At 48.7% G+C, this 14,285-nt stretch overlaps 1 protein-coding gene and 1 long non-coding RNA gene across 3 annotated transcripts in view; one reads left to right on the forward strand and one right to left on the reverse strand.

The window, feature by feature from the left end:
* Nucleotides 1–14,285, reverse strand: part of SYN3 (synapsin III) — a 460,560-nt gene that overhangs the window by 310,835 nt on the left and 135,440 nt on the right. For both annotated transcript variants that reach the window (XM_070599819.1, XM_070599820.1), the window contains exon 5: nt 1,204–1,360. In XM_070599819.1, the coding sequence (XP_070455920.1) occupies nt 1,204–1,360 (157 nt within the window). The remainder of the gene's footprint in view (nt 1–1,203; nt 1,361–14,285) is intronic.
* On the forward strand, nt 5,541–7,669 carry LOC139080265 (uncharacterized). Its single transcript, XR_011534612.1, has 2 exons — nt 5,541–6,105; nt 6,657–7,669. It is a non-coding gene; the product is annotated as an uncharacterized lncRNA (long non-coding RNA).

Here is a 14,285-nt window from a genome sequence, read left to right on the forward strand (position 1 = left end):
AAGCACTTTACATGTATCAACTCATAACCCTCCCAGGAAGGCCCTATTATTATGGTCATTTTACAAATATGGAAAATCAACTCAGAGAGGTTAAACAAGTTTCTCAAGGCTACACAGCTCATACATGGAGAAAACTGGACCTAGGCAGTCTGGGTCCAGAGCCCATGTTCTCATGCACTGCCCTCCCACCAGGAGACCACACAGAGAGACAGCTAAAGAAGAGACAAGCTGGCTAAGAGCTTAGAGCACACTTCCATCCATCAACCTCCACGTTTCCTGTTCCCCTTCTCTGCTTTATTTTCCCCTTGGCAGTTACCATATGTCATATTACATATTGGGCATATTTATTAATGTACTAGGGTGCCCCTGCTCCCTAGAATGTAAGATCCAAGGGTGGGAATTTTGGTCTGATCCGCTCACTGCCATGTTCCTAGGACTTAGAACAGTGCCTGGGACATTGTAGGTGCTCAATAAATATTAGTTTCATGAATGAATTCCTTCTAGTAGGGGAGCCAGATAATGTACAAATGAATGGATAAACAGATCATTCCAGGTAGAGATAAGTCTTTGGGGGAAAATAAAGCAAGGTAAGAGATTTGAGAGTATTGGGGAATAAAGGGGTGGCATTTTAGGAAAAGCCTCTCTTACAGGTAACATTTGAGCGGAAACTCAACAAAATCAAGTGAATGAATGAGACTAATGAATAAAAGGCGGGGGAATCAAGTCTTGGGGGTTGGAGAGCGATGGCTTCAAGTTCTGGTTTCACCTCTCACCGGCCAAATGACCCTGGACAGGCCCCTTAACTGCTCTGAAGCTGAGCTTCCTTCTCTGTAAAGTGGAGCGATGATGCCCATTCACATGAGAGTGATGGCAGGAGCACTGGGAGGCACGGATTTCTGGTATATAGTAAGTGCTCAGTAAATGAAGTCTGCTGTTAACATGATGATCTGATAGAATATTGCTAAGAAGAATATGGTACCCTTCTTACCACTAATATTATGATAACATAACACTGTATCATAATATATTATTATATAATACTTGTTAGGTGAGAATTATAAGAAGGGGTCTGGGGTCCGAGCGGCTGATTCAATTGCTCCTTTCATTACTGAGGCCTCCATGCTGGGGAATGGGCCCATTTCAGGGCTGGGTGGCCACCCGCTGCTCCCACTTTGCTCCAGGTCAGCCTGGCCCGTCACCTACCACCCAGGGCTTGCTGCAGAAGTTGTACACGGAGTAGAGAGAGTTGACAGCGGGCAGCCCTCCATACTGGAGGCCGATGACCAGGCTGCGGTAGTCTTCACCCAGGGCCATGCTGTAGGCGTGCTGGCGGACCAGGATGAAGTCTGGCTTGAAGGATCTGCCAAGAGAGGGGCCGACAGCAGCGTTACCACACCGTACATTGATGGAAAACCAGGGCATCAGGGACAGCACTGACCCAGCATGTCTGCTGCCCACAGGGAACCCTCAGTTCAGAATGGGGATGGGGTGGGGGAGTGCGGATGAGGAGGGTCAGATGGAAACACAGCAACTACCAAGTAAGTGGAAGAAAATAACTCACTATCTTCTGTTCTTTTTCAGTTGTTTTCTAAATTTTCTATATTGAACAAGTATTTTATTTGCAATCAGAAAACAATGTATCAAATAAGTCAGTGAAGATGCTGCAATTTTACTAGGCACTGTGGTGAATGCACATATCACCTTACTGAATCCACACAGCTGCCCCAGGACATGAGTACTGCTGCCATCAACTCCATTTTATAGATGAGCAACCGGAGGTTCAGGAAGATGAAGTCACTCCCTCCAAAAGACGCTCAGTGGGTAAGCGGCAGGGCCAGGTCTATTCAGGCTCATGGCCCTGTTCGCCACCACCATGCAGCAAGGCTTACCTCTCATCTATTTCAAATGTGTCCTGTTCTTTTCAAGTAGCAACCTCTGGAAAGCAGTTAAGAATACTAATGCAATGGTGAGGACATGCCAAGCTCTTTGCTAGGTCCTCCTGGAGATCCGATCCTGATTGATGCTCACAAGCAGACCTGGATAAGGTCGGGATTATGTCCCCAATTTATAGATGGGAATACCGCAACTCAGAGAAGCTGTGAACTTCCCCAAGTCACAAAGCTGGAAGCAGGAGAGCCACATTTGAACTCAGGTCATTGGGCTCCAAGTCCATACACTTTTCCCTCCATCACACGGCTCCAGGTGGATTCACACATTGTTTTATTCACACCGTGAAGGATCCATCTATTTCAGGATTCCTCACGTGTAAGTCACACAAGAAAATCAGCCTCACATTAGGAGGCGGTTCACATTCAAAATGGTGTGATCCATTTGGCTCACCCAGAGTGGGACCCTTATAAGGCGTCAGATAAATTGCATCTCCTTAAAATAATTCAAATGTAAATTAAAACAACTGTCAAAGGAAAGGACTCTGCTCCCCTGAAGACAGAAGGAAAGAATGCGCTGCAGGTGCAGACGCTTCTCAGATTGTTGAGCTTGGGCCTCATTGTGCACCCCTCCCAGGGTCTGGAGCCGCGGGAGCAGGGGTGTGATAAGCACGTGTGGAAGGAATGAATGATGCACATGAACATCATCTCCTCATCCCCAAAGGAAATGGCAAGGGTCTTCCCCGCTAAGTTCTCACTCATGCCGACGGGGACCACATGGACGGTGACAGCGCAAGTATGGCTGACACTGTGCTCACAGAAGTGGTCAATCATGTCACTTTGTGGTTAGGATTAGGGTTGGGTTAGAAGCTTGGAATGGCTATGCCTGTGTCCTTATTGCATTCTTAGAGATGAGCTAGTCCAAGTCGAGAATTTTACAGATGGGGAGACCGAGGTCTGCAGCAAGGCAGTGACATGTCCAAGGTCACCAGGGAAAACTGTGGCAGAGCAGGAGGTCACGCCCAGGTCCCTGCTCCCACTTTCCTGTTCTTTGGGCTCAGCTTTGATGCCTCCTACAGCAACACAGATGGAAGGAAGAGATGAAGGTGGTGCGCATGTGTCTCTAAGGGGACAATAGGGAGCACTGTCTTGAAATATCACCATTTTCTGCTTTTATCTGGTTTTTAAAGTAATGCGTGTTCCTCATGCAAAATATGAAGTTAAATAAAAATTTGGAAAACATAAAGAAGTAAACAAAATTACCCATAATCCTCAACTCAGAGAAAATCTCTAATAAGCTTTCTATGTGCATGTTTCCTTATATGCATATTACAATCCAATTACCTATTTTAATATACATAATATGCATTCATACTCATATTTGATTTCAAGCTTTCTAGAAATTGTGATTTTTCTGTTTTCCACATATAGTGTGAGCATTTCTTCTACTATCGAAATCTCTTCAAAAATATCACTTCTAACGGCTAAGAGTCCGCTGAATGGGTATGCCACAATTCAGTCAACCGACCATCTACTATTATCAAGTGGGCTGTTACCAATATTTCACACACATACATCTCTGCACACAAATCAATGCCTTCATTTTCAACTATTTCCTTAAAACAGATTCTAAGAATTGGGATCACTGGGTTAAAGGGTATGAACTCTTTTTTTCAGGTATTCAAAAAAGTACCCCCTTTTAAAGGCGCCTGTCACCAATTGCACATGACAGCATGCATCTCACCTCAGCCTCACCAGCATTGCGGTTTTTAAAAACTACATTTTTCAATTTGATAAGCAATTTTCCCCAAAAGATACCCTGTATCCCACTGCTGTTTTAGTTTGCACTCCTGATTTTAGTGAGATTGAGTACTTTTATTAACCATTTGCATTTTCTTTTCTGCAAAAGTCTGCTCACATCTTTCCCCATTTTTAAAAACGGGGTCTTACTGTTTCCTCATGGATGGAGCTCTGTACTATATCAGGATGCTTCCTTTTATCTGTCGTGTGTGGCAATGTTTTTACTAGTTGTTTTCTTGTCTTTTCATTTTTTTTAATGTCCGTGCATCTTAAAAAAAACACGTAAACACATTTCCTATTCCTTCCGAGTCGAATCTATCAGTCTTTCCCTTTTGATTTTTCTCTCTGCTTTGATGCTCAGAGGCTCCTCCGGGGCCTGGATTCTGACAACGGGATGCCCCCTCCTCCTGGGATGTGGTTTCCCTCACCGACAGCAGTTGTGGTAAACTTAGTGTCTCACTACGGGTAACTCCACTCTGCTCCAAGAGGAAGTAATTAAAGGTCTCATGCTGGCTGGCCTGCCAGTTTGTTACTGCTTGTGCAGAACTCAAAAGAGGCACAGAGCCTAGGGGCGAAAAATCTGGCTACCTCGAAAAAGAGGGTGCCCTTCCAAAAGGAGCATCCAATGGCCTGTCCTGGGATACGCCAACTCCAGTCCCAGATATTATGGTGCTTTCTCACGAGGACTTCTAGAACTCACCGCTAAACTGGAACCTTTTTCATTCTTTGAAATAAGAGTAGTGATCACCTCCTCTTTGTCTTTAAGGATCTGAAAATCCACCTCAAGATTCCATACTCAAAGTGCTCTTTCAAAAGTATGCATCACTTCCCTGTTTAAAACCCTCTGAAGGCTTCCTCTTTCTGACAGCAGTGCCTCAGCTCCTTACGATGGCTCAAGGCCCCAGCCTACCTCTCCATCCTCACACCTACCTTTCTCTCCTCCCTCACCTCCACTAGAGCCACACTGACACCCTCCCTTCCTCTAATTCTCTCCCTGGAAGCTCTTCTCCCAAATTGTGCATGGGTGTCTCATTCTTATCACTCTCTCATCAGCTCAAGTTCATTTCCTCAAAGACACCTGTCCTGTTCACTCCATCAAAATTTGCCCCAATTCTCATGGTGTCCTATTTTCCTTTCTTCACAGCTCTTGTGACAATCGTATTTCTCCTGTTTATCTGTTTAGATGTTTCTTGTCTGTCCCTTCCCTCTAAACACATCAGCTCAGTGAGAAGAGGGGACCTGCCCATCTTGGACAAACTAGGCCATCCCAATGTTTTTAAATGTGTGATTGAGTTAATGAACGCACGTATAAAGGAATGAATAAATGAACGGACACAAAGTGGAATGGCCACTGGAAAAGGGAGGGACCTCTTTCCTTGTGGTCCTAGAGAAGAGAACGAGGGCTGACGGCCATGTTGCCACGAGACACCACGTGGCCTCTAATAACCAGGGGCTGCCTTACAAGCTAATGAGTTCTGTCTTCCTGGAGATATATTAGCATCACCAAGAACGTTTTAACTCCAGGGAACTCAAGTTGGACCCCACGACCCCTCAAGATGCTCAGATATGATATGTGGAAAGATAAACACTTTCTATGAGGGATATATCTGGGCAAACTGGGCATGTGTTCCACTTCAAATCCTGCCATTCACTGCTACATAGAATGCACAGGGTCCTGACAGCCCGGGGTTGAGGGGTTTGCAAGGAATGCAGAGAAATTAGTGGCTCAAGCCAGGCGACCTGTGGCATACGGTTCCTCCCTCCATATCCAGCACCCCAGGTTCTCTATCTGGTCAGGGAAGGGCCAAGTCCTCCATGTCACCCCAGCATCCAAGGATGTGGCTGCCAGCAGTTATCAGGCCCTGACAGTGGGCTGAGTCCCCTGTCTGGAGGCTGGAGATCCTGAGATGACCCCTGTTTTCAGGAAACTCACAATTTGAGAGGACTTGGGTACGATTCTAAAGGACAAGGAATTGCTAAATGAACAAATGAATAAGTGAGTGAAATAATAGAGGCATGTACAAGGTATGAGAGTGGACTGAAGAGTGTATTCAACTCTGTCTGGGGGTGGGTGTGAATGAGTGTGTGCTGGAAGGCACGGGGCTTGAGAGAAAAGGAGCAGTTTGTCATGTGGGCAGGGTTTTGCGGGTATCTCAGGTAAGAGATCAAGACCTGCAGACGAATGGATGGACCCTCGTAGCAGGGAGCATAGTGGACAGTGCTGGTTTTTGTTTTATCTGCTCAGTATCCTCCTTTTCTTTTTTTTGAAAACAGAGCCCGTGATAAAATCTTCTCCAATCAAAGAACCACATTTCCCTGGGCAGTAACTGGTCTAAGGATTGCATCTCTGATGTAAAATGGGCCCATCAGAATCTCTCTGAGTGCTGGGAGAGGGGAGTGGCCGGCTGAGCCACGTGAGGTAAACTGGGGTTGACGGACACCATTTTCTCCATATGTGGAGGGATCCCATCGGTAGGAGAAGTGCCACTGAGAACAGAGACAGGGAGGGAGGCAAAAGCCCTGTCTACATCAGTTGAGTCCCTGAATCCTGCTGAGCCTGACACCAGAGCCCTCTCTATCTTCTGAGTTATGTGAGATAGGAAGTATCCTGTTTTGCCCGCAGTAGTTTGAACTGGGTCTGTTGCTTGCCATCACTATTGCTCTGACTGATATCAGGAGGACGTGGCAAAGTGTGCACCTGATTAGATGGCTGAAGTGTAAGGTCTGATGAGGTGGTGGCAAGAGATGAGGTTGGGCACAAAATCCCAACAACTCTCATGAACCCCTTCCCTCCCTTTGGTCTCCGCAGCCCCGCTGGGCCCAAGCCCTGTGCCTCTTATGCGTGGGCAGGACGGCCTCCTTCAATGCTACACAAGCTGGCACATCCTGGCTGCAGGCTGTATCTGGATTTTCTTGTTATTTCAGCTTTACACTTAACAGGAGCCGTATTATTTGGGTTTCTCATTGCAGGTATTTCTCAGAAGAGGCTGGCGGCGCTGGAGAGGAAATCAAGGACAACGTATAATTAAATAGTAGAGATGGGACAGGTGATGTGTTGCAGGGACATTACTGGGTGCTTCAGGCAGCATCAAGACACGGGGGGCCAAAGGCTAAGTGACTTTTAACCATGGGAGAAGTGTAATAATTCCCTCAAATATGCCGAAGCCTGTGGCGGCAAGAACAGCTCTTGGCTGGGCTTTGCCTGGGACCTAAGTTAATAAGCAGGAGCCTCATTATTCTCGGCCGCTTGACTGCTCTTTGTAATGGTTCCCTGTTCCCCAAGAGCTGGTTGACAAAGGGGGATGCGGATGCTGATTTTGGTCACATGGCTGACCCATCACCCCAGCCCTGACCCCAGCCATGCCTGGGAAGGCTCTGGACTTTCCGGCGTCTGCGCCCACCAGTAGAGAGACTTCAGGTTTTCCTCTTCACTGTCTCCACACTCCCCACACCCCTTCTCCATGTCCCTCCACCTCTGAAAATTCAACCTCAGGTACCGAATCTGGGGGAAGGAAACCAAGAGAGCTGAGCAAACCAGCAAAAACAGGTGTCACAAGGAAAAGGAGAGGGGAGATCAAAACATTGAATTGGTCTCCACACTCCTGAAGGCTTATGGACCACTGTCCTTCTGCAAAGAAGGGAGCAGAGGGGATGTGCACGCTTTGCAGACGGAGCACTTCAAACGGGCCATATGGAAGGACTTTGGGAATTAGTGATGCTTCCCGCCAGTCCGAGGACTGCAAGAAATTAGTCCAGGCCGAAAAGAAATTAGGTGGCAGCCAACCAAGAATCTGGCAAAGAGCGGACAACAGGATGCTGCATGGAGGCCTGTGGGGCCCGCACGGCAGCTGCCAGCTGCACGGCGTGTGACGGTGGGGAAGGGGCCCAGCGGGGTTTACGGACAGCAGGGCTCTCTGATGAATCCCAGGGCCCTCTTTGTAAACTACTAGGAGGTTAATAAAACACAGACATGAGTTACCGGAGGAAGTTGACTTCCTCATCTCTCTTCTCTGCCTCAGAATCTCCGTCTCTTTATCCTGGTCTCTTCCTTCCCTTTCATTCCAGAAAAGGAGTCCTCATGGCCCCATGCTTGCTCCATCCTCCTCCTCCACCACCCTGGGGATCCCACATGTTATGGGCTGAATTGTGTCCCCGAGAAAGATACGTTGACATCCTAAGCCCTGTTACCTAACCTTATTTGGAAATAGGTCTTTGCACATTTAATCAAGTTAAGATGAGATCATACTGGAGTAGAGTGAGCCCTACTCCAATGATGGGTGTCTTTATAGGAAGAGGGAAATGTGGACACAGACACACAGAGAGGAAGAGGAGAATGCCATGTGAGGAAGGACTCAAAGACTGGAGGGATACGCCTACACGCCAAGGAACGCAAATGATTGCTGGCAACCACGAGAAGCCAGGAGGAGGAAGGCAAGGACCCCCACTTCGATCCTTGAGAGGGAGCCGGGCCCTGCTGACACCTTGATCTCAGACTTCCGGCCTGCAGAATTGTGGGAGAATAAATTTCTGTTGTTGACGTCACCCAGCCCATGGTACTCAGTTACCGCAGCCTCGGGAAACGGACACAAGGCACATCCCCAATATTTCCTCTTGCTGGCAGCTTTCAGAGCTTTCTCGCTTCCTTTGTGCTTGTGTGTATCCATCCACAGCCCCCTCTCCAGTTCCCCAAACCATGATCTCAGCGCCAACAATAGGAATACCCTCGCTTCAAGGTTGAAAACGAATCAACAGTTAAGCGATGCTCATGTCTACATAAGAGAATTAACAAATCGACACATCGAGAAACGCATGGAGACTAGTTTGGAAGGTTGTTCATCAAAATGCTGACCAGATTACCCTGAAAGGTGAAATGGGGAAAGGCATTGTTACATTCTTCTTCAGACTTTGTGGTACTCTCTGAATTGAAAAAGAAAGAAAAGCACAGAGAAGTTTTATAAGCAGGAAAAAACAATGAGGTTATCTTCATTTTGGAAAAAATGATAGATGTAACAATGATGTCACATCATGGAAAATGCTTTTGGGACAATTTCACATGGATAAAACAATAAAGAAGAGAATCTGTGTTATGAGAAAAGTGCTATAAACATGATGGGCTTGGAAGGGGAGATGGAACATTGCTCATATGTTAAGGTGGTGAGGCAGCAGGTGATTTCTTTTATTCTGAAAAATTTCCATTTTTGTTACAATGTGGTTTGGGAGTTAACCAAAACTTCCAGTTGGCGTCACTAAATAAGTAGACGTGAAGCAAGTCCCCTCCACTTGGTCCGGCAGCCATAAGCAGCCTGTTCTCTTCCTTCCATTGCTACACCTGTTGGACAAGCCAGTCTATGCCTGCCAGCCCCCATTCCCAGGTCCCCATCTCCATAACTCTCTGCATCTGGCTGCCAGCGCGCTTTCCACCCCAGCGACATCGCATTGAGGTCACTCCTAAATGCCAGACTCTGAGATGAAACGGGCTCTGCTATGCCCCCTTTCCCTGACTGCTAATAACAGCTAATGTCCTACGAGCCTCTCTTCTAAGCCCTCTGTGTATCTCCACTCATTTAAGCCTGAACAGTCCTATGAAGCAAGTATTATTATCATCCCCATTTTCCAGATAAGGAAACTGAGGCACAGAGTGGTTACAGAACTTGCCAAGATCACACATCTGTTCATGGTGAAACCATGAGTCAAACCCAGAAGCCTGCTGGCTCCAGAGAAGGGTTTCCAAACCTCTGGACTTCTGACGTTTGGAGGTGGGTCATTCTTTGTTATGGGGGGGCTGTCCTGTGCCTTGGAGGGTGTTAGGAACATCCCTGGCCTCTACCCACTAGAGGCAATAGCACCCCCGTGCCCAGTTGTGACAACTAAAAATGTCTTGAGACATTGCCAAGAGTCCTCTGGGGGGCAAGTTCCCTCAGGTGGACGACACTTCTGTCCTCAGTGGGCTCCGTGGCATGATCTCCATCCTCTCCCTCCACACCTTTTCCTCCCTGCCTTGAAGATGCCCTCTCCCCTTGTTTTCCACCTGCTTCCCCCTGGCTCCTCACTACACCATCTTCTCTCCTCCTGTGACTCTTCTGCAAGGCTTGGTGTTGATTCTCTACCTCGTGGACTCATCTCCATTCAGTGGGTTTGCCCACCTTGTCCTCACAGGCGATAGCGAAAATGACTCTGATTTATAGAGCACTTCCTCTGTGCCAGGGATCATTTTTAGGCTTTTAATTATGCTATCTTTAACCTTCGCAATGACCCTATAAGGAGGAGAGTGTTTTCAAGAAACGAAGGCACCAAGAGATTAAGCACGGCAAGAACAAGGTCCACAGGAGACGTGCTTCAAACCCAACGTGCATAACAAGCACCGTGCAACCAGCACCACCCACCCACCTGGCTGCCTCATCATCAACTCAGCTCACTGTGCCTGGACCCCACGTCATCAGTCTCCCCGAGTGTGGCTCTCCTGGCTTGTATTATCCAAGATGCTCCCAGGAACCCAGGATCTGTCACCCTGAAGTCATCTGCGATTCTTCTCTCGACACCCCCTATGTAAGGAGCCTAGGATTTTTCCCTACACTTCTCGCTCGCTCCTCTCACTCTGGTTTTCCCTTCCATTGCCTCATGCCCAGGACACCTCGACAGACCCTCAGCTCCTAATGCCCAGGGTCACAAGTCCCTCATCTTATTCTTCTCTGTAGCACAGGGTCTGACTCCGAATCCAGACTGCTGGGTTGTGAGTGAGTTCCCTGCCTCTGCCCCAGGGATGCCCAGCCTAAATTCTACAGAGCCTGAGAAAGTAACACCAGGGCTTAGTGAAGCGGGCCCCTCAGCGCTATTCCTCCAACACATTTGTTACTGCCGTTCAGGCAATTCCGAGTCCTAGTTACTTCTACCTGTCTTGTTGACCCATCCTCTCACCTTCCGGTTCTATATCAGATGATGCTCTGCTGCTATTACACAGCCAAGTTTTTCGGAACTGGGTGGCCAAGTCCTTCTTCCTAGTCTGTGTTAGTCTGGCAGCTCCGCTGAAACCCATCCACCATGGGTGACCCTGCTGGTACCTGAAATACCAGTGGCATAGCTTTCAGCATCACAGCAACGTGCAGCTGCCACAGCATGACAACCAACAGATTGGTGGTGTGGTTCCCTGACTGGGAAATGCACTCGGGTCGCTGCACTGAGAGCGCCGAATCTTAACAGCTAGACACCAGGGCTGGCCCTTCTAACACACACTCTCTTTGTTTCCATATTAAACACATAGGAATATTCTTAATTTCCACAGTGCTCCCTCCAACCTCTTTCGGAAGCTTGCACATCCCTACTCTATCTTTCATTTTCCCACTTTTGATAACTTGAGTACAAGAAACATTTCATTTTCTGTCGGAGACCACAACCTCTGATAAATGGCAGCTAACACAGGCCTCTGTGGAGAGCAAGGAGGAGAAGTGGGGGCTGGTGAAGCGAAAAATGGCCTGAGCGCCAGCCATTATGGCCACACAGGAATGAGGTCCCATAGCCCTAATGACTTTTTTAAAGAAGCCAAAATCTAGGTATTCATATGAAATTCGCAATTACCTAAAAGTTGATGACTCATTCGAAAGAATTTTTTTAAATCACCATGAAGGCTGGCACCAAAAACAAATGAAGCAGGACCAGTATGGGAAAAATTCCAACGAAACTCAAAGCTGCAGCTTAACGGGGCGGTTGCGACCCAACTCCAGCATATGGTGGCCACGTGGAAAGACTCGGTCCAGGTTTACCAAATCCTCTGATTTTTTCAAATGAAGCCAGAAACCTGTCTTTTACGTGAAACCTTTTGTTTCAAATCTCTCCTTTTAAAAAATACTGGTCCACATTGTATGGGCAAACCAAACTTGTCTGGACAGGGCATGTGGCCTGAAAGCAGTCACTGCGTGGTCTCCATCTTGGGGAGGTAACTCTCCCTCTAACAACCTATTCTGCATTCTGCTCCTGGACTAATCTTAAAATCCTGCTTTCCTCAGGCCACCATGCTGTTCAAAACCCTCCCGCAGCCTCCACTGCCTACAGGTAGGAGTTCATACTTCTTTTCCTGATGCTCAGTCAGTGCTCCCCAGAAGGCCGTCTGGGCCTCCTCTTAGCTCCATCTCATCTGCGCTCCTAAGAAACCCTTTTGCCCAGGTCCACTGGCCGTGCCGTCTTCCACACTCATCTACCATCCATTCATATTGCACTCTGCCACACCAATCCCCATGCTTAGGAAATTGCCCCTTGAAAAGCCCCCCAACTTGAATCCCACTTCCTCAGCGATTTCTCTCTATCCTCCATTCCTGTCACCCTCAGCATGTCTCTCTCACGTGGAAATTACCCACACCACATTTCCTGACAGCTCACAAGTCATGGCCTCTTACTGAACTCTTCACCTGTCGGAGGTTGTCTCCAGCTGGGGGCAGGGGTCTTGCCTTGCGTCTCAAGTCTCCTCTCCACACGGCCCAGAGAGACCTTTGTAGGACACACATCTGAGCATGTCACTCTCCTGGACAAAGGATTTTGGAGGCTGCCCACCGTTTGCAGATTGAAGCCCAAAAGATTCAGCATGGTACAGGAGTCTTGTGTCTGGTATGGTTTTGGTCTACTCCTCAAGTTCCGCTGTGGCCATCCCCCATCACGCACCCTACCTTCCCATGCCATGGGACGATAGCTGTTCCCTAGAAGCCGCGATCTGTCTCTCGTTCGTAACTCTGTACGTACTTGGGGAAAATGAAAGGGACAGTATTCAGGGGGATCCTTCAGAGGGAGCACTGTGGAAATTAAGAATACTCCTATGTGTTTGATATGGAAACAAAGTGAGTCCAGGAATGCTCTTGCCCATCTTCCTGCTTTTCCTGGGCTTTCAAAGCTCGCTCTTAATAAATCCTCCCATGTAGAATGGGCTGGTACTATTTACTTCCTGGGATAAAGTTAGCCAACACACACACACACACTCTGAAAACAGTGATGCTCTCTGCAACAACCAGGGGTTGCTATACACCTTTGTGGATCCTTCCCTGTGTGGCCAGCAGGTGCCCAGCCTATAGGAGGTGCCCATGTGGAAATGAAGTGTGCGCTGGTTTCACTTCTCAGGGCCCTGGCCCATCTAAAGGAAACAACTAGCAGAGAAAGAGGATCAGAAGATGCCAAAATAGCACGTGGAGTGGAGGGAAAAAGCAAGACACAGTTTAGTCCAGTTCTGCCCCATGGGCACCTGCCAGTGCCGCTTCTCTCTGGGCCTCAGTCTTCTCATGGGTACAAAGAGAGTTGGGCTAGGTGACCTCTGAGGGCCCATCCTGGGATGACTGCCTCCAATTCCAGACTGGGACCCAAGGCTTTCCACACCCGTTGTATCTCCGTGTATCTGTCCGTGTTCCCTTGTGACATTCTGTCACGTAGCAGTAGTTTATAAGAATCGTGATTACTGACTCCTGGGGACTTGCCAAGTGCCAGGCACCTACAAGGGGCTTTTCAAGCCTTATCTCATCGAGTCCTCACACAGAGTCCCCGTGAAGCAGGCACTTCTCTTGGGCTGGGTCCCCTAGAAGCGGAGCCCAAAACAGGCTTCCGAAAGCCTGTGATTCACGGAGGGAGGGCGTGTGTTGAGGAAAAGCTGTAAGGCGTGAGGGAAGCAGGACAGGAAGAGGAAGGGGCCCAGGAGGAGTGTAGTGGTGGGTCAAGTCTAGTCTTGGCCTCATGCACAGGGGGCCCCGGAGCATCAGTAGTCCCACCAAGTTGTCCCACCTTGAGGAAAGAGGACTGAGTGTCCCCAATATCAGTCAGTTACCGACTCCCCTGATGGGAGGGGGCATGGTCATGGAGGAAGTTAGCCTTTGGGATGTCTCAGGGATGCAGTTACCGTCAGCAAAGGCTGTGGAGAAGGCTGGAGGTACAGCCGTTACCACGGCACTCACAGCACTGGGGGATGGAAGCCCTGGCTGGCATGGCACAGGTGGTCAGAGAACCACAGCATCTGTACAACATGTTAGCCCACTCTGCAGATGAGGAAAACCCAGACCTGGAGTGATTACACACACCCTCAAGGACACAGAACTACCAAGTATAGAGGTCTGTCCTATTACGTACAAATCACATCCCCCATAAACACTCCTCACTCCTGAGGGGCAGGACCCATGTGCCTCTGTTTCCCCAGCACCCAGAATGGTGACTGAGCACTGAGATGGGCTCAGCACGGCTGAGTGTGTGAGCTGCTGCTAGCCAGGGCTGTGGGACTCTAGTGGCACATCTCTGTGAGGCAGGGGGCTTAGCCATCTCCTCACGCAGGGGTAAGGTGGGGGCCGCCCCAGTCTCTGCTCTCTGACAGCTGCCTGGACTCCAAGCGCTGTCAGCGGCCTGTTCCACGCCGGGCGGGCCTCCTGCCAGGCTGCCGCTGCTCCGGGAAGGGGAACATTATTCATCAGGGAGATAAGGCAGCTGATGAGAGATGGGCCTCAGAGCAGCTGTTCCTCAGCAGCGGCTGGAACGGATGCTGGAGAAGCGGAGGGGAGGGGAAGATGGGGGGAAGCCCATTTCGAGATAAAAAATGATGGTACTGCTCGGGGGTGACGGGAGAGCACATTTCTAACTGAGGCT

Source organism: Equus przewalskii, chromosome 29, assembly GCF_037783145.1.
Source record: "Equus przewalskii isolate Varuska chromosome 29, EquPr2, whole genome shotgun sequence".
NCBI classification, from domain to species: domain Eukaryota; kingdom Metazoa; phylum Chordata; class Mammalia; order Perissodactyla; family Equidae; genus Equus; species Equus przewalskii.